This window comes from Dermochelys coriacea, chromosome 15 (genome assembly GCF_009764565.3).
Source record: "Dermochelys coriacea isolate rDerCor1 chromosome 15, rDerCor1.pri.v4, whole genome shotgun sequence".
NCBI classification, from domain to species: domain Eukaryota; kingdom Metazoa; phylum Chordata; order Testudines; family Dermochelyidae; genus Dermochelys; species Dermochelys coriacea.
The window spans coordinates 8,352,394-8,374,329 of NC_050082.1; the positions used below are offsets into that span (position 1 = coordinate 8,352,394).

At 46.2% G+C, this 21,936-nt stretch overlaps 1 protein-coding gene across 1 annotated transcript in view; it reads right to left on the reverse strand.

Annotated features, from left to right (window-relative positions):
- The window catches only part of NOS1 (nitric oxide synthase 1), an 88,040-nt gene that overhangs the window by 46,203 nt on the left and 19,901 nt on the right, over positions 1–21,936 (reverse strand). The window contains exons 2-3 of the mRNA XM_038373629.2: positions 15,044–16,287; positions 4,923–5,052 (exon numbers count right to left, since the gene is read on the reverse strand). Coding sequence (XP_038229557.1) covers positions 4,923–5,052; positions 15,044–15,774 — 861 coding nt within the window. The 5' untranslated portion in view covers positions 15,775–16,287. The remainder of the gene's footprint in view (positions 1–4,922; positions 5,053–15,043; positions 16,288–21,936) is intronic.

Below are 21,936 nucleotides of genomic sequence, written 5' to 3' on the forward strand. Positions count from 1 at the left end.
GAATGCAGGTATAGGTACCCCACGGCCAGGGAATACCCATGGCACAAGGGGACCTCTACTGCAGCGGCTGCCTTTCCCCTCTCCACTCTACAGATGGCCCTAGGGCAAAGGGCATTTCAGAGCGGGCCAAGGAGCAGTGGTTCTAGGGCAGAGCCAGGCCTAAGAAGAGAGGGGGTCTGGCTGGACTGGTCTTACTCCTTGGCAAGCAGGGTTTTAGGGACCACTGTGGCTGTGGCACAACTTCAGGTAGCTCAGAAAGCTGGGTCAGGAGCTGAACTTCCCCCAGTAGTTCTGGAATCAGAGATGTGCAAGTTGTATCCTTTCTGTCCTGCACAGACCCTGGGTACCTGTCACCATTAGCATCAGTGAGTGGAGAATTGAGACTTGGAAGCATCTTATACCCACTTTGCACTAACCTAGCAAGGACATAAATGACGGGGCACGATGGAGGTGAATCAGGCCCAATATTTTCGTCTCTCCAAACAGCTGGCTGCAGCTGAATATTGCCTTTATGTACAACCAGGTTAAAAATCAGTTAATTCTTTCAGAGACTCTTTTTATGAATAATGATTTATTTTACACTGTTCTATGACTCTATAGCTGGAAGCTTGAAACCAACATTTTTTTCTTAATCAGACAGATAGACCCCTCCCGCACCTCTTGTTATTGTAGGGTTCCTCACAAGAGTTAGTACTGACTAAAGACAAGTGCACCGAGGACCCAGCCCAGTGAAGTCAGGGGGCATCTTTCCTTTGACTTTAGTGGGCCTTTGACTGGGCTCTTACACCTTTGATCTGGGAATGGCACATGGAAGGAATTGCATGAGTTTGCACAAAGGTCAGAAGTGAGAGTTGAGCCCAAGCAGCTTCAACATTGTGCCATACAGGTATTTTAATGAGCGTTCACTCACCCGGTGAGCTATTCAATCAAATCAAGCTTCGAAAAAAGATTGGTGCAAACATCCCGTCACTTGCGTTGGCCGAACGAGGGCCCAGTGTTGCCAACGCTATCGAGCGTGGTGCTGATTCACAGCCCTTCCCATTGAGTTCAATGGAATTGCTCATGGCAGCAAGCGCTATGCTCGGCCATGTTCGCAGCACTGGGCCCCAAGACACCACTTAGTCCAAGCTCTTGGCTTGGCGCCACATGACACTGACCATCTAAATGAACGCCTGACCCTTGGTAAGCCCCAGAGAAGCTTCAGCATCTGGGAGGAAACAGATATGGCTGTGAGGAAGATTTTGAGCGCAGACTGCAGTCAGGGACATGCATAACAAGCAGGCATGTGGCTGTGTCATGGGGTGATCCTCCATGAGTCTGTCACCTTAGACACAGACCACTCTCACTCCAAGTGACTCCAGGTCAGCATCACCACCGTGTTTATTGTAGCGTTCTAGCAGACTGTAGTACAGATACACAGGTCCCAGTCAGCTCCCCCTCTTTCCAATGGGGAGAGGGGACAGTACTAGCCGCAGCCAGCTTTGCTCTCCTTCAGGTTCTCCATCCCCCTTTCCAGGGCTTCCTTCCTCTCCACTTATCTGCTCCCAGGGGCTGGAGTTGCTTCGCCCTCTAATTAGCCCTCCACTTGTTAATGTATCCTCTTTTAGGTCCCAATTAACATATATTGGTGGGGAGTTGAGTGGCAGGGTGCTGAATCAGCTCCTGTCACAGGCTGTAAGGTACACCTTCAGATGCAACCCCTCTCAGCCCTGAACCCACACAGACCAGCCTCGAATGGCACAGCAGAAGTTCTAAGGCTGGCTGTCGCGGGGGGCAGGGAAGGCAGGGAGAGGAGATGTGGAAGTGGTAAGCGTATGGAGAGACCAAAACTGCTAGTGGAGGAGGATGTACAACGATAGGGATAAGAAGGATAAAAGGGAAGCCTGCACATCTAGTGGAAAAAAATGAGTTTAATAGCAGCTTAAGACTGGGGATTGTAGCAGCACTAACATGGAGAGAAATTAATCTCTGAACACAGAAGGTTATAAAGTGCTGATAGTCACAGACCCATGCAAGGAGCTTAGCAAAGAAACAGAAAGACGGTGCTTACAGGCACAGGGGAAAGGAACAAAGCAGTAACCTGAGCTTGGCTGGGAGAGGAGTCACAGCATCCACCGATGACTAAATGGAAAGAGTCAGGTTTGAACAGGGAGGTCACTCCAGAGACCGAGTGAGGTGTGTCGTGGTTCTTTGACTCACCTCCTTGTGCCTAAATATTACAGCACATATGGCAAGATTAACTACGCTGTTATGAGAACCAGATCATCTGCAATACGGGGCTGCATTTGGGTGAGTTAAGGACAGATTTTCAGACTTACTCTGAACTGTCTGGCTTTCCTCACTCTAAACCAGCCACTGAACCTCGGGGAAGAGCTGTATTTCCTGTGTGCATGCCCCCCTAGATTGTGTGCTGGGGTGTTTCTTGTATTAATAAATATTTAAAAGCCCTTACAGTCTATTTTTAAAAATCTTTATTTTGGGACTCAACAGTGGATCTTGCCCTTAGAAAGATCATAGCAGATGTGATGGAGCCAAAAACCAGCCCATGATCATGCGATTATGGCAGGTGTTACCCATCCTGGATAGGTTTAAACTCCAGGAACAGGTTGAGATGTTTAGAAAGGTCTCCCGGGGCCCCTTACTTCCTGGAGGCACAAGGAAATACCACACTTCTAAATCGTTGTCCCCCACGATGCCTGCTTGCACTGCATCACTTCACTAAGTGTGCCCGAGGGCTCAGTGGAGAGTTAAGCTCTCCACAAAGGTACCAAGTACCCCTGCATCTTAGTCACTTCAGTGGGAGGTAAGGGCACTTGTCACTGGTGGAAGATGCTTGGCACCTTTCAGGGTCAGGTTCTCAATGAGCAGGGAGTGCCCCAAGCGATAGAGACCCTGTGTTGTACAGACAGAGCAGCACAGAACAAGGCTATTTTAGAAAGACTTATCCAGTAGTTTGGGCACAGGTCTAGGAGTCCAGACCTCTGAGTTACGTCCCTAACTCTGCTGCAGAATCCCCATGTGACAGGACCAAGTCGCGTCCCCTCCCAGGGCTGGATAATGGCTCGGTGGAAGGACCGTGCCGATCGCAGCCATTTTAACAACTTTTCCTGTACTGTGAATGTTTTGGAGCAGGGACAATGTCACCCTGCTTGTTAGTACAGCACCTAGCACAGTTTAGTCCTGATCCTGATCAACACAGCAGGGCCCTGATCCGGACTGGCACTACTGGAATGTATATAAAAGATTAATAAGACTTGGGCTGGCGAGTGGTCTAACGCCAGTCCAGAGGGCAGGAGCCAATCAATATAGTTACGAAAGAAAAATAGCCTTATGTGCACACCATCAGAAAATGCCTGCCCTGCCGATGGTTCCTGGCCAGGAAGTCAGGGAGAAGGTCAGGCCCTGGGTTTCAGGAAGTGACTAAGCTGAGCAGAGGCAATACTGGTTTTCCTGGACTTCTTCATTTGAATGTTCATCTGTTTTTCCTTTTGGAAAGCGTTCTTTGCCGCATGGCCTACCAAGAATTACAGCTGGGGGAGCCACAGGAATGGGATGGTCTGAGCACAGGGCTAGGTGCCAGGAACTGCCAAGTTCTAGCCCTGCCTCTGACACTGGTCCCATCTGAGAACTGCATTTGGCCCAATAAGTCCAGAAGCCAAATTCCACACTACAGAATTCATAGAATTAGAACAGCAGGGTTGGAAGGGACCTCAGGAGGTCATGTAGTCCTACCCCCTGCTCAAAACAGGACATGAAAAGAAAGCCGAATGGGATGGCATGTTCTTAACAACAGGCATCTTGACAGCAAAGCCCTTAGTGGTGTGAAGCATGTTTCTTATTGCATTCATATAATTTGATGTAGCACTTCAGATAGTATTCAGGACCAATCCCCAGTTTTTGCCCTGGATCCCTAAATAGCATGGTGGTGTGAGAAGCAATGAATGGTTGCAAAGTGCTAAGAGATGAAAAGCATGTTTTGAGCATTGGCTTGCTAAACTGAGGGTTGCAAGTTCAATCCTTGAGGGGGCCATTTAGGGATCTGGGCCAAAAATTGGGGATTGGTCCTGCTTTGAGCAGGGGGTTGAACAAGATGACCTCCTGAGGTCCCTTCCAACCCGGATATTCTATGAGTCTATGAAATACTATCTGAAGTGCTACATCAAATTATATGAATGAAATGAGAAACATGCTTCACACCATTAAGGGCTTTGCTGTCAAGATGCCTGTTAAGAACATGCCATCCCATTTGGCTTTCTTTTCATGTCCCGCTCTGGACACTGATTGGAACAATGGGGAATCCTCAGCTTTGCTGAGGACTGGACTGGACACAGCTCTTCTGCCACTTATGCTCCACACACCAAGGAGAACGTTCGACAGCCACTCAGACCCAGTGCAAGCTGCAGCCCTACTGTCAGCAATGGGATCCCATCAGCTACATGTCTTCTGGACTGAACGGGCCAGACTTAGCTCGCAGCTGCACAAGTGCGATCCCATTGCAACAAATGGGGTTGCTCTGGAGCAACCGGGCCACACAGTCGAGATTGGGCCTGTGTGGTCACATGCTCAGAGAAGGGCTTGAGCATTGCACCTTGGGGCCTGGAAAATGCTGCTCCTATGGGGACCCGACCCAAAAGAGCGATTCAGGCTTCAGTGACCAGGAGCCAGACCGCGTGTGACTGCGGCTTTACGAGAAAGGAGACTTGCATTGGCCGCTGTCAGCTGAGGTATAAAAGCCACGGCACACCCCAACCTGCTGAGCTCCTTGTCTCCCATGGAAATCAATGGCCTTGAGGGAGCAGGATCAGTCCCTGCATGTGCTCCCTTCCCACATGGAGCAGCCATTACAAGCGGATTGCAGCCTGTCTTATGCTTCTACACTGGCTCCCATCCCCCCAATCACCCCACAAGACACAGGCACCCACCTGCTCCTTTTCCAAGTAGGGGTTGTTCAGGACGATGGGCGTGTCGCTCTTCCCCCACAGGTCATTGAAAACTTGGTCATTTTCCATCCCGGTTGGCGTGGGTTTCTGGGACTTGTCCACTTCCCTGAAACTGAGGGTGGGGAATTAGACATTTAGTTCCCAAAGCCTCATGCAGCTTGTTCCCCGTCAGAGCCCTCAGACCGCTCAGCCTTAGAGCAAAGCCTCCCTGCCTACCACGGAACCGGAGCCGGGGTGCTGCCAGCAGGCAACCATTGCTATCCTCTGCCAATTGCTTAGATACAGGACTGGCTCTGGGCAGCTTCCTGCAGGATTGAAAACTTGCAAGAGTTTGAAGGGGCGGGGTTGAGGAGAGGAATTGAGAACTCCCCACACTGGCAAAGGATCACCCTGTGTCAGCGTGACAACTAACAATGGGAGTTTTGCCATGTAAAAAAGTCCAATTCCTAAAATTGGCAGGAAGCTGAAGTCCTCACTAGGCCAAGGTAGTGAAGTGATAATCATCCAGTTTACACCTTTGCACTCCCGGGAAGGCGTATTCCTAACTCTATCATTCGCTACGCCGAGTGCTACCACTCCCAACCCCAGCCACCGTGAGAACCAACAAAGAGTGGAGAACCTTTAGCCAGACCTCATTTTAAGTTATATATACACACACGATGCTCTCTGCCCCATGCTGTCCAATGGAATAAGAACAAAGAGCATAATCAAAGTGCTCTTAATACACAAATGCATCAAAACAAATTAGGGGCCCTAGTTTATAAACAGGATTGGAAGGAAAGGGGATATAATATAGGGCTGATGGGGGTTATTCTAAAATAGCTTTGTTGGGACGGGGGGAAACTTGTTGCTTAAGTGGAACATTAGTGGGAAGCAACAAACTGACATGGCTCTCAGGGAGGCGAGTTTGATGCTTTGAGAGCCTGATCTTGCAAATTCTTGTGCATGTAAGTAACTTTACACAGTGAATTCCACTGAAGTGAGACTACTCACACTTGTAAAATTACTCATGTTTCCAGGACTGGAGGATTAATGTGCTAAGAGACAAATACTGCAAGAAAAAGAACATTGCAATTGTTAGCCGTGCTGGATCAGACTTAATTTGAGTGACACAAAGAAATACTGGTTTTGTTTTAAAAACAAAAACAAAAACAAAACAAAACACAATGCAGAATTGACTTGTGGAACTTGCCACCACAAGATATCATTGAAGATAATTATTTAGTAGGCTCCAAAAAGGTGTCTAAGTGCTACTGCAATAGGTATACTAAAACAAAGATAATGAGGAATTAGATATTTATATGAGTTATAAGACTATAATCCAGTCAAACCAGCTAAGATAAAAATGTACAAATGACATCAGCTCTCGTGATTTAGGACATAACCCAGATGTTTACAGCCCAGGGTTGGGAAGACATTTCTTCCATAAGAATGCTATTATTTAGTTGCCCACTGTTATGGTTTTATAAACGACTGGACTAAATGGACTATTGTTCTAATCCGCTCTGACAATTCCTTTCTTTCTACGTAGGACTGATCTGTATTCCCCTGACAACATCGAGCACTGAAAAACGATCCCTGTTGCAAATCTGGGGCCTTATCCAAAGCCTACTGCAGTCAGTGAGGGCCTTCCCATTGACTTTAGTGGGCTTGGGATCCAGCCCCTCATCAAGAATGTGGCACTCAAAATGTAATTTGAATAGGTGCCCTGATCACGAAGCCACTTGTAGCTTAAAAAGAAGGGAAACGCCCAGAGCAAATTAACTTTCAGGAGGTTTTCTCCATGCATGTGGCTTTTGGTATACATGAGGTAAAGCAGCTTTCAGTTTATTTCTTTGTCTTCCAACTGCTCCAGAAGTTCCTAGTTCGTTTATGGAATGAAGTTGAGCCCTCCAGCAGCCAAGATGTTACACCACATCCCGGGGATATTTTCTAAACACCAGGTAGCCTTTGGGTAAAAGCCTCCACTTTATATTTCCAACAGAATTCAAGCCCAACATGGGGTTGGATTTTTAATTGAAAATCCCATCTGTCATCTCTTCAAGGACGAAATTGTTCTTTTGCTAACTTGGCTTTTATGCACATGTGAAAGGGTTTTGATCAGATAAAATAACCTCACCCTCCATTAATCTGGTCCATTCAAAGTCAAAGACAAGTGTAAAATAATGCCTATGTGCTACATGCAGAACACCTACATGCATCAAACCCACTGTGAACATTCTGCATTGGGTTGTCCCCACTCCTGCCTGCCAGGCTGGGGCCCTGCTCCTGAGGCACAGTTTACCTATTGTGCCATGCCACAAACCCCTCTGGGGCTGTACATAAGAGCTGGCATCGCAGGAACAGAATACAACAACTCTTCAGAGCAGGGACTGAGCTTTGGTAGTTATATGGCCCCCCCCCATTACTGTAATATCCAAACACTCTCCTGGGTGTTAGTGTATTTACCTTCCCAATACCTCTGTGAGGCAGGGCAAGGCTGTTATCCCATTGTAAAGATGGGAAACTGAGGCACGGAGGGGCTAAGTGACTCATGCAAGGTCACACAAGAAGTCAAGCTGAGCCAGGAATTGAACCCAGATGATCTTTTGAGTCCCAGGCTACTGCCCCTAACCGCTGGACCATACTTCCTTTTATTCTCTGTTTGTTAGCACAATCAAGCCCTATTAGTCTTATTGATGCCTCCAAGGAGGCTATTATTATTATTATTATTACTATTAGTTATTTGTATGCATGTCGCACCAAGACCACAGAGAGGTTTTTGGGCAACGTAGGGCAAAATCTGAAACCGAGGGCTCCCCCGCTCGGGGGAAAGCAGGAGGATAGGGTGGTGTTGGGAACAGGCAGAATGCAGCCAAAACCCTCTGTGAGTGCACCTGTCCCAGCGGGTGAAAGGCATATCTTGGCTCTAGGCGTCCGTGCCCATCTGAGCTGGGTGGGGAGCTCTATGCACGTGAGAAGGAGAGTTCTTCTCGGCTATGCAAGAGAAACAGGTTTCTTTTCTCACCTCACTTTGCCCTGGGGCATTGCCGTCAGTTTTCCTCTGGCTGAATCACCCACCACCATCAATAATATGGGCCACAGGATAGTTGGTAAGTGACTCTCCTTCACTCTCAATCTGGGTTTCCCACATTCTCAGTGGCATTTCTGGCTGCCGGGAATATTTCCGGCTGAGAAGGAGCTGCCACCCTCTGCTCCAGTCACCACCAGCCATGCCAGGTAGCGGCTTATGGTCTGCAATGCTGAAGAACCGACTACCCAGTCCTTTCTCTCCATTACCTAGGGTCAGACCAATGTCAGAGGTCAGCAGTAACGACGTGCTTTTCTACGCAGTCAGGCCAAAGGATCTCAAAGCATTTTTACACACCAGCAGAAAGAGGCGATCCCATGCTGCACATAGCAATGAAACGCAACCGCCCGTGGGGCTGGCAGGGAGCAGCACACAGCAGCATTCTGCAGCTGTCTCGGGGAAGACGTGGAGAATGCCACACCCAACTAGAACTGAACAGGGCACGTAAAGAAGCGGGGTGCAATCCCCCAAGCTTGAACAAGGCCTGCATGCTGGGGCTGCCCTTGAAGACAGAATCAGGGGATCACAAATGATCCATGTGAGAACAGCTTCCTAAACGATAAAGGAGCATTTAAAATATATGAATGTAAAGAACAAAAGCCTCCCTAAAGAGAACATTGTGCGGAACAATAAGTGGATCCCGTGCCCCGAGGAGGAGATGATGCGCATCTGAGGAATTTTGCTAAGATTTTGGATTCACAAATAAGTAACTGCGGTGGCTGCGCTTAGAAGTTTGTGAGCCATGTCTTTGTATTTAATAAGAGTTTGTTAAAGGTACTGAATAGATGCTGAACATGCCCTTCACTACAGTCGGTGTTAGAGGAGTACAGACATCAGCCCAAACCCTAAAGCCTTTACTGACACAAAACTCAGTTTCAGAGTAGCAGCCGTGTTAGTCTGTGTTCGGAAAAAGAAAAGCAGTACTTGTGGCACCTTAGAGACTAACAAATTTATTAGAGCATAAGCTTTCGTGAGCTACAGCTCACTTCATCGGATGCATTTGTTTTTTCCACCAAATGCATCCGATGAAGTGAGCTGTAGCTCACAAAAGCTTATGCTCTAAGGTGCCACAAGTACTGCTTTTCTTTTTGTGAAAACTCAGTTTGTCATCGGTCGGGGTTTGGCCAGGTTCAGAAACTGCATCATAGAATGTTCTCCCCCGCCGGGTTTCCAATGCACAAAGAACAACCAGAAGATCTGATCAGCATGAAATGTCTTATTATAGATTAAGCAAGTCAGCAAACAAGAAAGGACAAAAGTAAGGTCTCCATGAAAGAGCTGAGAGAGAGAGAGAAGAGTCCTTGGAGACTTAAAGGGGCAGAACAAACCAAACAAAAAGAAACACAGTCATATCACTGCAACACCGCATCAGTCAAGAAATTCTCCTCGGGTATCAGTCAAACTTTTTTCCTGTGGGGACATCCAATAAATATATGCTCAGTCCTGCTGGAACACGAGTTGCAGGGTGCAGCGATCTTGTGGCCTGTGATCTTGTGGCTTCCTGTCAGCATCTCCACCTGCCTTAACTTGGGTTAGGGTTACTACACTACATTCTATTTACATTCCTGTGATGGGTATGTTCCATATCATTACTGGTGCCTGGCGACTTACTGGCTGTACATTCTCCTCTCCGCAGCCCAATCATCAGACTGCGAGCAGAGCAAACGCTGGCTGCCATGAACAGGAGCAGCTGGCTACTTTTCTCTTTAAATGTAATGGTTCAACATACCCAAAGTTTCCACCTTTGGTTACCCTCTTCACTCCCCCTAGGGTCCGAAGAGTTCTGTATGCTCAGGTGACGTATTCCTATGTTGTTTCCCAGAGAACTGAGACCTTGCATATTCTCAAGTGTCCCTTATTTTTGGTCAGTGAATCATCATGAGCTGTACCAGCCCCAGGGCTAAAGCCTGGACTCAATTAAGTAAAGAAGAGCTTTGCCATGGACCTCAGTAAGAGCAGCCGTAGGTTCCTGGGAGGTAAATCAAGCCCCTCGCTTAGCCACAACACTACATCAGAGTGCGCTCCAATTTTTCCCTCCCTGGCAATTTAATGATGCTGCTATGAAATATTTTATAGAGAGTTTTATCCTTTGAAAGGACTCTTCAAATAGGATCTAATTAATGGGGAAACAGAGGCACCAAGAGGTCAAGTGATTTATCCAAAGCCACTTGGTGAATCAACAGCAGAGTCTGGAATAGAACGCAGGTGTCCTGATGACTCACCCATATCAATAGAGCACATGACCTCCCAGCTTGCAGGAGACCGCACAGAGTACCTTAAATGCATCAGACAGCACACTGAAGTCATTCCTGTCTTTGACACAGAGCTGCAGCTGGATAGACCCCAGCATGCAATGCTCCCTTCTTGGGCACAGCAGCCTGGCTGCAATGCTGCCTGCTGGCAAAACATCTGCACTGAAGAGGACAACCCACACTGTAGAATGCATCAGGCCATGTGGACCCACACACAGGATTTTAGATACCCTTGCTCCAGTGGGTTTCTCAACTATTAAGCAGGTTGGACATTTGACTAGATGGAATTCAAGGCACAAAACCAAATGTAACCGCTCTGGAAAAAAACACTACAGCATCTTGTAAGACCAGCCCTAAGCAGTCTGCCTTTTTAGGGCTGGTAGGTGAAACGGCAAAAGAACCCTACTCGGTCAGATTATGCGGTTCCATCAAAATACTTTACAAAGTGGGTAATTTATATTGGAATTTAGTTTTAGAGGAAAAGCCATTCTGACAACCTCAAAACATCCCGTTTCAACACTTCCAGAAAGAAGTGTTTCAATTTTTTGTTTTTAATTTTTTTAAAAAAAAAGTGTTTATAATATTATGTATATCATAGTACAAAATGAAAAAGTCAGAATCTGAGTGTTTTGATTGCCCCCAAATGAATTTTTTTCCCCAGAATTTTCCTTCATGAAGAATTTTAAAAATGTTGCATGTCATTCAGGTACAGAATGAAGCCAGATTTCTAAATCCTTTGTAAAACAGCTTCCATCCTCCACACCAGTCTGCCTCTTACTATGCAGTTACTGTTCTTTAGGGCCCTTACTGCCTAAAACTACCATCTTTCTATCTAACTAAGGGTGAATGGATGGAGTCCAATAACGAAGGCATCTTCCAAGGTGTCAAAACTCTGAGGTCCTTGCTCACTTTTTACTCAGGAAAAACATTCACTGATTTCAGAGGGAGACCGTCTTGAGTAAGACCCTCATTACTTGACCCATTATTAAACTCCACATTCCTTTCCTTCCAAAGAATCCCCAAAGCTCTGCAAAAGGGAACTGGCTTTATCCTGAAATGCCACCATCTCTGGACTACAGAGCATCTGTTGCTTAACAACATGTGCAATAAAAAAAGGAGTACTTGTGGCAGTCCTTTTCTTTTTGCGGATACAGACTAACACAACTGCTGCTCTGAAGCCTGTGCACTGTTGCACAATGGTTCAGGAAGAGAACAACACGGCACCTGGTTACAAAGGCGGGGGGGGGGAAATTAGGTAGGCAAAACACAATTACTAACTCTAGCTGAGACTAAGTGCCACCGGACCTTTAGTGACCATGAGTGGTTGGCACCTCAGCTTTAGCTCTTGTCCAAAAGATGGGCTCTTTAACATCACAGTGCCCTTAACGCCACATGGAGGCATATGTTCAGTACTGACCTCGGACAAAAGAGCAAACATCAGCACCTGCAATAATTGGGATTCACCTGGAGATCTCCCACTCTGACTAGGACCAACTGGAGATCTGAAGAGGTCACAGCCCAAGGTGTCACAGCTGCACTTAACCACTGTCTAATTCTTCTAAGGGTTACTTGTTTTATAGGCATTTCAATGGGGTCTGCCACTACGGAATCCATAATTATCCTGCTGTCCAGTCTCCCTGGGTTTTCTGTGCTTGTCCCAGTGTCTCTCTCCATATGATCAGGCCTCTCCAATGCACCAGCTCTGTTTTAGACTGAGCAGATAGCACAGGAAATGAGTTGAGCATCTTCAGCCCAATGTAGTAGTGGGTACGGACTGGGGTGACTGTCCCACATCTCTCTCGAGGGTGAAACCACTCTTTGACCCACAGAGCTACTCTCTGCCAGTTTCCCTGCAGAGTTTCTGCTCTTCTAGGTCTGTCTAAAACCTCTAGCATGACCGCGCCCCAGGATTTCACCCCCAGTGCAGTGAATTATGCCACTGCTCTTTTCGTTCTCACAGGACTTCATGCTCCCTCTCAGCCTTATACTAGCCTCTGAGTGAAGCCTGTGCCAGAGTTTCTCTCCAGAGACCCACTCTAAAGCGACCCAAGGATGCTAGTGTGCTCCTTGAGGTGTAGTTAAACACTAACTTCTTCAGGGCCACTAATTCTTGCTGTTTCTTGGGATAGCTGCTTAGGACAGATTCTGCTGAGGAGCTAAGATTGGAGCTCCCACTGACTTCAATGAGAGTTGAGGGTTCTTAGTACCTTCTTGTAGGTGGGGCTCAGCACCCTTGGGAATAAAGTGGGAGACAGCTTTCTCTGCTCTTTAGCCTCTCTTCAGAAGCAGGAGAGTTGAAGCCATTCACCCTCCCTCACCATGATTCTGCATGAAACCTACTGATTCAGCATTTAAAAGAAAACATGGGCATTTTATCATGGAGTTTATTGGAGCTGGTTGAATTTTTCTGAAAAAAAGTCAGTACTCCAGCCAGTGAACCCAGCCAGAGAGGAGAACAGAGGCATGTGACAGCCAAACTGTAACTCCCAGGAGGCACCGGGGTGGCATTTCCAGGTAGAAATATTTTTTTGGTTTCAGGTTAGTGTTTTGTCAAAAAGTCGACATTTACCACAGACAGCTGATACTGTTCTCAAAAGTTTCAAAGCCACCGTTTTCCTTAAAACATTTTTACAGAAAATTTTCAGCTTCCTTTAGATACTGTTACAAGGACAAGGCTCCTTTCAGCTGTATGGCTTTCAGTACCTTTTGTCTCTTCCCCCTCCACCACCCTGCTCCCAACCCTTGCAAGCTTTCAAACTTAGACTAATTCACCAGCCAACTCCCTGGATTCACCCTGGCTTATTGCCATCCTAGCATGGCAAACCATTCATTGGGTTTATCCTCAAGTGCGGTCTCCTCTACAATCAGCCTTCCCTTCCTCTTCAGCAATATCACCATGAGTCTTTGTGACGTCACAGTACATTCCACAGAAGTTGTTGAGATGTCACTGTAGCGAACAAAGGAGGGACGTAGAGAGAGACTGATGTCTAGCAGGTCAAGTAGGCATATAGGGTCAAGATTCCTGAGATCCACTGCTGCCGATTCTGCCGCTGACTTTCTCTGTGATGCTGGTGACTCCCTTAGGTCAACAGGTTTCCAAAAGCGACGGCTGGTTTTGAATCTTTCTGTTTTTGAGTCCTGAGACACCCATAACTTCGTTTTCAGAGGTGTGGAGTCCTTGCAGATCCCACGAACTACAGCTGGAATTTAGGATGCTCAGGACTTCTGAAAGTCAGGCCTGCTGGCATTTCAAGCCATGGACCCAAACACGGAGATTGCCAAAATCAGTGACCCACTTCTGAAAACATTGGCCTTCACTGATCTGTGCCTCAGTTTCCCCAGCAGTAAATTAACAATCACCACCTCACAAGGGGTCTGGCAGACTCAGAGTATGTCCACACGGCAAAAACCACCCTGTGGCAATGAGTCTCAAAGCCCAGGTCAAATGACTCAGGCTCATGCTACCAGGCTACAAATAGCAATATAGACGTTTGACTCTGGCTTGAGGGGCTTGCACTTTGGGGCTAAAAATAGCTGTGTAGACATACCCGCTCAGGCTGGAGCCTGGGCTCAAACCTTGTAAGACGAGGGGATGTCAGAGCCCAAACTCCAGCCTGAGCACAGGCTCCAGCCTGAGCGGGTATGTCTACACAGCTATTTTTAGCCCCAAAGTGCAAGCCCCTCAAGCCAGAGTCAGTTGACCTGGGCTCTGAGACTCTCTGCTTTGGGGTTGTTTTTGCTATGCAGCTGTACCCGAAATGTTTGTAAAATGCTTTGAGATTCTAGTGGAAAGGGACTAGAAAAGGGCAATGCATCATTGCTAATAAATGGCCAGGAGGAGAGCGCAAATTGGGAAGGAGCCTGCTCCTGCGAGCGCACAAACACCAGAACAATTAACAGCAATTAAAAACACAGGGGGGGAATTACGCAGCTCCTCAATTACATTCTAGTGAAATGTAGTTTTTCAAGCTCTCGGGGGCACTTTAAAGATTCTCGGCTTATAGCATTTCTCCTGCTTGTGTAAAACTAGAGAAGCAGAGCTGCACATCTAGGATCCAAACCTGTTCTCAATGAAATCTGAGGTTGAACTCCCACTGCTTTCTGTAGGAGCAGGATTGGCCTTCTGACAGCTGGGTCAGGGTGCCAGAACAGGCACAGAGCATTTTGAAATACAGTGGCCGTTAGAAGCTTCATTTACAACAAGCTGAGCTTCCCTTCTGGAAGGTTTGGGTTGTAAAAATAAATGATTTAGCTCTTGTATAGCATCTTCTATGAACAAAACTCAAAGCACTGTACTAGGAGGGCCAATATCATTGGCTTATTTTTACAGATGAGGAAACCAAACTGCTTAAGGTCATGCAGCACATCAGTGGCAGAACCATGAATAGAAGCCAGGTGTGCCGAATCTCTCTTCGGTGCCCAATCTGGTATACCACACTGCTAGCTCTGGTGTCCGTGGAATTTTATTTTCCCATCCCTTTGTCCTCTTCCAGTCTCCTTTTCCCCCCCTTTTCATTTTCCCATGCTTCCTGCCCATTTCTGGTTTTCTCCCCCACTCATCTGTCCTCCCCTTACCTCCATTTCCCTCTCTCCCACACACTGTTCTCTCTTTTCCCTTTTTAGCTGTCTCTCTCTTTCCTGCCTCCTCTCTCCTGATCATCATACCTTAGTGGTCAATAGGTATGTGACCTGGAGAAGGCTCTAACCTGACCCCACCAAACCCATTTGACTTGTGTCACCATAATCTATACCAAAGGTAAAAAATGTACATAGGTACCTACCAGTCCACCTGGACTTCTATATCTCTTGTCTCCACCTTGGTTGGCGTGTCTCCATTGAGTTCCTTACTACCGCTTTTCAGGAGTTTCAGGACTGGCTCTATTTCTTTTAGCAGCTCATTGTTTTCGACCCCACCGTTCAGGCAAGGATTGGCACCGGCATTGTCCCTTCCCTTCCCGTCCTCGCCTTTAGTGCTGGTAATCACACCATTGACGTGCACAAGGGACTCTGCTTCCTTCCTGTTCTCCCTGGCCCATGCTGAACTAGCCGAGCCCATGGTATGGTCTGCACCCTGCTGCACATCTCTGCTGTTGATACTTGGATTGGACAAGTCGACCACTTTGGCAGTTAGGCACAAAGGTCTGGTTACTCTAACAGTCTTTGGCATCCCATCACCGGCAAAAGTGGTCTCCAGGTGAGTGGTGAAGCCCTCAGGACCTCTCAGGATCAGAACCACATAGGTTTCCGAAGCGATGCTCCTCAGGATCTCCAGGGCACTCTCATAGCTCATGTCCACCAGGGGCCGGCCATTGACTGCCAGGATAATGTCCCCAGCCTGGATGAGGCCGCTTTGCTCAGCTGCCCCTCCCCGAATCAGGTCAGAGATGATTACCGGGGGCTTGTTGACTCGTTCCTTCACCAGGAACCCGAGACCCCCAACCTTACGCTTGAAGAGTCTCACCGAAATGACATTTGGCTGTATCTGCTGCACACTGAACATGTTCTCTTCCATGGTAGCCCTTGGTCTTCTAGCCTGCAGCCCAAGACCTCTAGACCCACTGAGCACAGACTAGCCCACCGCTGAGCAGAGAGATTAGCAGCTGAGAAGAGAGCACAGTTTACCTCTGCTTGCAAGGAGGAACTTGTTGGCTCTGGAATGACTTGCCTTATTGCAAAATCTGCAGAGCATCAGTCGTTGCACATTAGTTCCAGCTCTGTCTTCAGCAGCATAATTTCATTCATTCATTCCTCCCTCCTCTCTCTCTTTTGTACGGTAATGATGCCAGCAGCCCGGATAACCTTCACTGGGACAGCAAGAGTGTGTCACCAACAGGAGGCTGGGCTGGCAGAAGCAGGCGCAGAACTAGGCATCTCTCTGCTGAAGAGAGACACAGGGACAAGACATTTGAGAGGAAACATGACAGCCTCGGACCATCCCTTGATCTTGTGCTTGGGAACTGGCTCACTTCACAGACATCTCCACAGTCTAGTTTTTAGGCTCTGAATGGATCTTGAGCTTCTGTATCTGTAAAGGGGGGATTTAGAGAGAAAGACATGAGCATTGACAGAGCTAAGTAGAGGCCCCATAGAGAGATCTGAATGCCTTAGACATCCTGATACAAAACATTCAGCCAGCTATTCTCTCCAGAGGTGTGTTTCAAGGCCTGGCTGTACCCTGAAATCATCCCAAGCTATATTTCCTTTGTCCCTCTGCAAACTCTCCCACTGTCTAGTTCTTTCGGCTTAACTAGAGCTGATGTGGAATAAAGTCCTGGTTAGGAAAATTGGGGCCAAATCTTGGATTGGTGTAAATCAGCATAATTCCACTGAACTCTATGGAGCTACTTTGATTTACACCAGCAAAGGCTCTGGCCACTGTTCTTCAAAGTATCTTCACAAGCCAAAGTCTGTCTGGCAGACATGACTGAGGCCAGGTCTACGTGTAAAATGCTGCAGCTTCTCCCGTTGGTGTAGTTAATCCACCCCTGTGAAAGGCAGTGGCTATGTCGGCAGGAGAAGCCCTGTGCTGTCTACACTGGGGTTTAGGTTGGTATAACTGCGGCGCTCAGGGATGTGGATTTATCCTGTAGTTATACCAATCTGAGTGCTTAGTGTAGACCTGGTCCCAGGAGCAACCTAATCAAAAAACAAAACAAAACAAAAATGTGAGGGAAACCTCAGCATTAAGGTAAAGGTAATATTAACAAAACATCAATTTCTTATTTGGGTTTTTATAAACTTGTTTGCACCTTATTAAATATATCGTGATAACATCACAGCAAAAATGTTTAAAAAATAATTTACGCAGAAAGCTAACCAAACCATTTCAACAGGTTTCTGCCTTTGTCTCCCAAACACAACCAAGTTTAATACCCTCAAAATATTTGCATAAACTTGTCTTTAAAAATCGTTTTGATTTCATTTTTATTCTCTTAAGTTATATTAGAGGAAAGTAGTAGTTACCGTTTGTGCCTCTAAACAGTTAACAAAAGTGAAATCGGTATCACAAGCAAATTAACTCTAAAAAACTTGGGTAAAAATTATAATATTAACTCTGTTGCTAAAACAAAAAGCTCAGCAGGGGAAAGCAATAAAAAATGTAAGCATTAATTTAAGCAGTGAAACATATTTAGTACATAAAATATCAGTAATGCACCTTAAGTAAAAAATGAATGTCTATACAACAATTGCAAAAGTATAGCTTGTTTTATAAAAAGCTTAGTCCCTATTGCATTGTAAACATACCAAGTTAAGAAGTGTATTAAATTTGGGTTACTAAAAACAAGAAAAATGTAACAAAAAACTTTTTGATGTTAACTAACTTAAGTTGCTTAGGGTTGCATCCCACAGACCAACCCCCCCCCCCCCAAAAATATCCCACCCCAAAGACATCAGAAGATATTAATACACAGTAAAGAAACCCCCAAGCATCAAGAAAAGAAAAATAAAATGCTTTATAAATAAATAACTGGTCAACTACACCTCAGACTACCACATATGAAGAAACCACTAGCTGAACCAGGTTAAACTCATTTAATTTAGATGTGGCTACTGTGTAAAAGCAACTGTATTATTGTTGTGTGGTTGTATTATTGCTGTACAACATTTACAATGTGCATAACATGTTTAGCCAACACACAAGTAAAAAAACAACCAAATAAATGGCAGCAAACAATATAAAGGCAAAAAAACCCCAAACCCAAATAGGTAAAAAAAAAAAAGTGTAACTTAACTTCAAATTGGGTAAACAAATTCCCTGGTAATACAAAAAGAAAAGGAGTACTTGTGGCACCTTAGAGACTAAAATTTATTTGAGCATAAGCTTTCGTGAGCTACAGCTCACTTCATCGGATGCATCCGATGAAGTGAGCTGTAGCTCACGAAAGCTTATGCTCAAATAAATTTGTTAGTCTCTAAGGTGCCACAAGTCCTCCTTTTCTTTTTGCAGATACAGACTAACACGGCTGCTACTCTGAAACCTGGTAATACAGTCACCCTTTGGGGTCAGTGACCATCCTAAGTAAGGCACATATTATTCAAAAAATAGTCTTGTTCGGTGTCTGGGTACCAATACTAAATCCTGGAACAGCAATATTTAACAAATTGGTTACTGTCCATTCAGTAGGTTATCTGAAAAACAGCACCAATTTACGTCAACTACTGGTGCATCACAAAGCAATGCGACCAATGGAACAGAGAAGCTAGCCGTTCTTGTTTCCTGCCCAGTAAAGCTTACCAAATGGTAACAACCAGCAGGAAGGGTAACCTATAACATGAAGGGACAGTACTGTGTAGCAACCAATTACCAAAATATATATTGTAAAGGCCACATTTGTAATGCCAATATTCCACATTTCTTTTACTTCTCATATTCATAGCACTGTAAAACACACTGTTATAATACCTATCCCAGTATTTCAAAACACTCAGCCTACTACCAATAATAATAATAGAGGTGGTAACTGTAAATGCCCTAATAGGCGTGTGTAGTTATCTGTGGTACCCCAAGGGCCAAAACACAATACCATAGCAATTATAAAACTACATTTCGCAATCAAAGTCTTGGGCGTAACACTTCCAGGCCCACCATAAAAAACTACACATAATTGGAAAATAAAATCTGTTCATCAGTTGTACAAAAAAAAAAAAAATGTACAAACTGAGGAACAGCTGGGGCATGAATGTATAAATGGTAAAGTAAGGTGACCATATAACAGTGTTTAGCCCACTGGGCCATCTTCAGTCCATGCATTATGCTTTTCCAGGACAATGGGTAAACGTCCGCCCCATAAAAAGACAAAAAGTGGGGGAATGTAGTAGGAAGAGAGCATGAGACATAAGCTCTGGTATCAAAGGCCTGATATGAGGCCTAGACTAAAGTAGTGGTCAAAGCTTTGCTAATATAAAGCAAAGTCAGGCTGTGAACTAAAGGCAGGCCCTGCTCACAGAATCTGGCAAGAACAGGGCTAATATTGCAAAAAAACACATTCGTAAAAAGCGCTGGTAGGGTTGTCAGCTTTCGTTGGACAAATTCCTGGAGGTTTCATCACATGACATTAGCTTTAATTAAAGATTAATCTTGAATTCCTGGAGACTCCAGGACAATCCTGGAGGCTTGGCAACCCTAGGTGCGAGGCACAAAGCACTCGCGCAGATTCATTCCAGAAGGGTGGTAGCAGAACACCTCCATACCAGCACATTCCCCACAGAGAACAGGAACACGCTTAGAGGGGGGTCACTAAGTACTCCAGAGGGGCAATACGTAACTTGTTTGTATTAACGTATAAAATCAAGTCTCAACAGGCGTGTCTTTGTCTGGCCGAGGGAACAGTGGAAAGTCCCACCATTGTCACAAGCAATGCACGTGTTAGTGCACCTGTAACCATTGTGCCAGAGCATTAGCACCATGCTTGGTCGGCAATTAACCTAAAGAAGTTCCTTCGCTAAAAACTAAGTCTGTAGATTTATTGGGCTGTTCAATAGGAGCCTGGTGTACAGGCTGTCTGACCAAAGTCAGTACAGCACGCAGAGAGAACACACACATGCAGCCAAATCTAAATCGCAACACCTCCTTCCAGCTGAACACTGACCCTATTGGCCGAGGGTCAAGGAGAAAGATAAAAAAACTCAGATAACAGTCCCGAAAACTTGTTGGGAGAGAGTTAAGGCAGTGGTTCTCAACCAGTGGTTCATGTACCCCAGAGTATGCAGGTGTCTTCCAGGGGGTACATCAATTCATCTAGATATTTGCCTAATTTTACAGCAGGCTACAGAAAAAGCATGAGCGAAGTCAATACAAACTAAAATTTCATACAATGACTTGTTTATACTGCTCTATATACTATACTCTGAAATGTAACTGATTTGTTTTATAATTATATGATAAAAATTAGAAAGTCAGCAATTTTTCAGTAATAGTGTGCTTTGACACTCATTTTTATGTCTGATTTTGTAAGCAAGTAGTTCTTAAGTGGGGTAAAACTTGGGGAGTATGCAAGATAAATCAGATGCCTGAAAGGGGTACAGTAGTCTGGAAAGGTTGAGAGCCACTGAATTAAGGGACAGGTTCCCACATTAACAAACTCACCTTGAGTAGCACCTTACTCCTTGGCTAGTCCCACTATAGACAATGGGACTACCTGTGGAACAAGGTGTTACTTAGCTGAAGCAAGGGTATCATCATCTGGTCCCAATTCATCTCCTCCTTCACTGTACTACAAATCAAAAGTGTTCCTGCATTAGATGCCAACTCAAGGAGGAGACAGTCCAAGAATCCCCGCCCCATCCCCTGAAATTCAATTCTCAGGGAATGATTCCAAAACAAAAACTACTTTACTTCATGGAAAATCACCCAGGGTGGAGATCCAGTGAGTTTATCAATCTCAGCTCCCGACAAACCTAAAGCTGGTGGGTAACATTTTCATAAACACCTAGGTGACTTAGACTCCTACGTTCCCTTGTTTTTCCAGGTGGTGTCTGCACCGTAACTGGTAGCCCTACAAGCGGTAGCTCTGCTCAAGCTAGCCCACTAAAACTAGCAGTATGGCCAGTGGCTCGGGCACGGGTTAGCCAAACAAACACAAGCCCACCTGAGATCCTAGGTACGTACCCGGGCAGCTGGCTAGAGCTGCTGCCCACACCATGGCCACGCTGCTGTTTCTACCGTGCTAGCTCAAGCAGAGCCAGCTTGTGTTAGTCTGCTCACGCTGGGAACTACAGCACCCATCTGCAGCGTAGACGTACCCTCAGCGATACTTGGGCCTTGTCTATACCAAAGGTCGGCAACCTTCGGCGTGCAGCCCATCAGGGTAATCAGCTGGCAGGCCATGAGACATTTTGTTGACATTGACCAACACAGGCATGGTCCCCTGCAGCTCCCAGTGGCCACAGTTCGCCATTTTCGGCCCGTGGGAACTGCAGGAAGCAGCGGTCAGCACGTCCCTGCGGCCCACGCCACTTCCCACAGCTCCCATTGGCCAGGAACAGTAAACCACGGCCACTGGGAGCTGCGGGGGGCCGTGCTTGCAGACAGTCAACGTAAACAAAATGTCTCGTGGCCTGCCAGTGGATTACCCTAATGGGCCGCATGACAAAGGTTGTTGACCCCTGGTCTACACAGTGTGGCAATGCACACTGGAGGAGTGTGAATTCGAAAGCGCACCAACGTGCTGCACGCTAACTGGCCCATCTGGGCCCTGCTGGCATGCACTAAAAGTTCCCTATTGCGTATTAACATGGTACCGTTGAAGCAACACTAGGGTCTGCATGGACCCTTTATTGTGCAAGATGTTAGGGAGCTGCAGAATTCACACCTCTCTAGTGTGCATTGCTGCATCATGTTGACTAGCCCTTAGCTCCTAACAGCTTAAGCTAGATTTAAAACTAGGACTTAGGCTCCTAAGTCACCTAAATGCTTTTGAAAATTTTCCCCTCCACTCCCAAGTCCCGACACAGTTTCTTTTAGTTGCGACTGGAATCTGAATATTAAAGAGCTCCTTCAAGGCAGGATCAGTTGCTTCACGTGTGGCCTGCTGTTTGTGCTTCACTGGCTCCATTTGCATGCCAAAGCAAATGGTCTCAGCTCCCCCAAACCATTCACATTCTGGATTTTTACTCCCGAAAGCCAGTTCTCACTCAGCTTCTCTAGTGCACAAAGAAAAGAACAGGCAGCTTG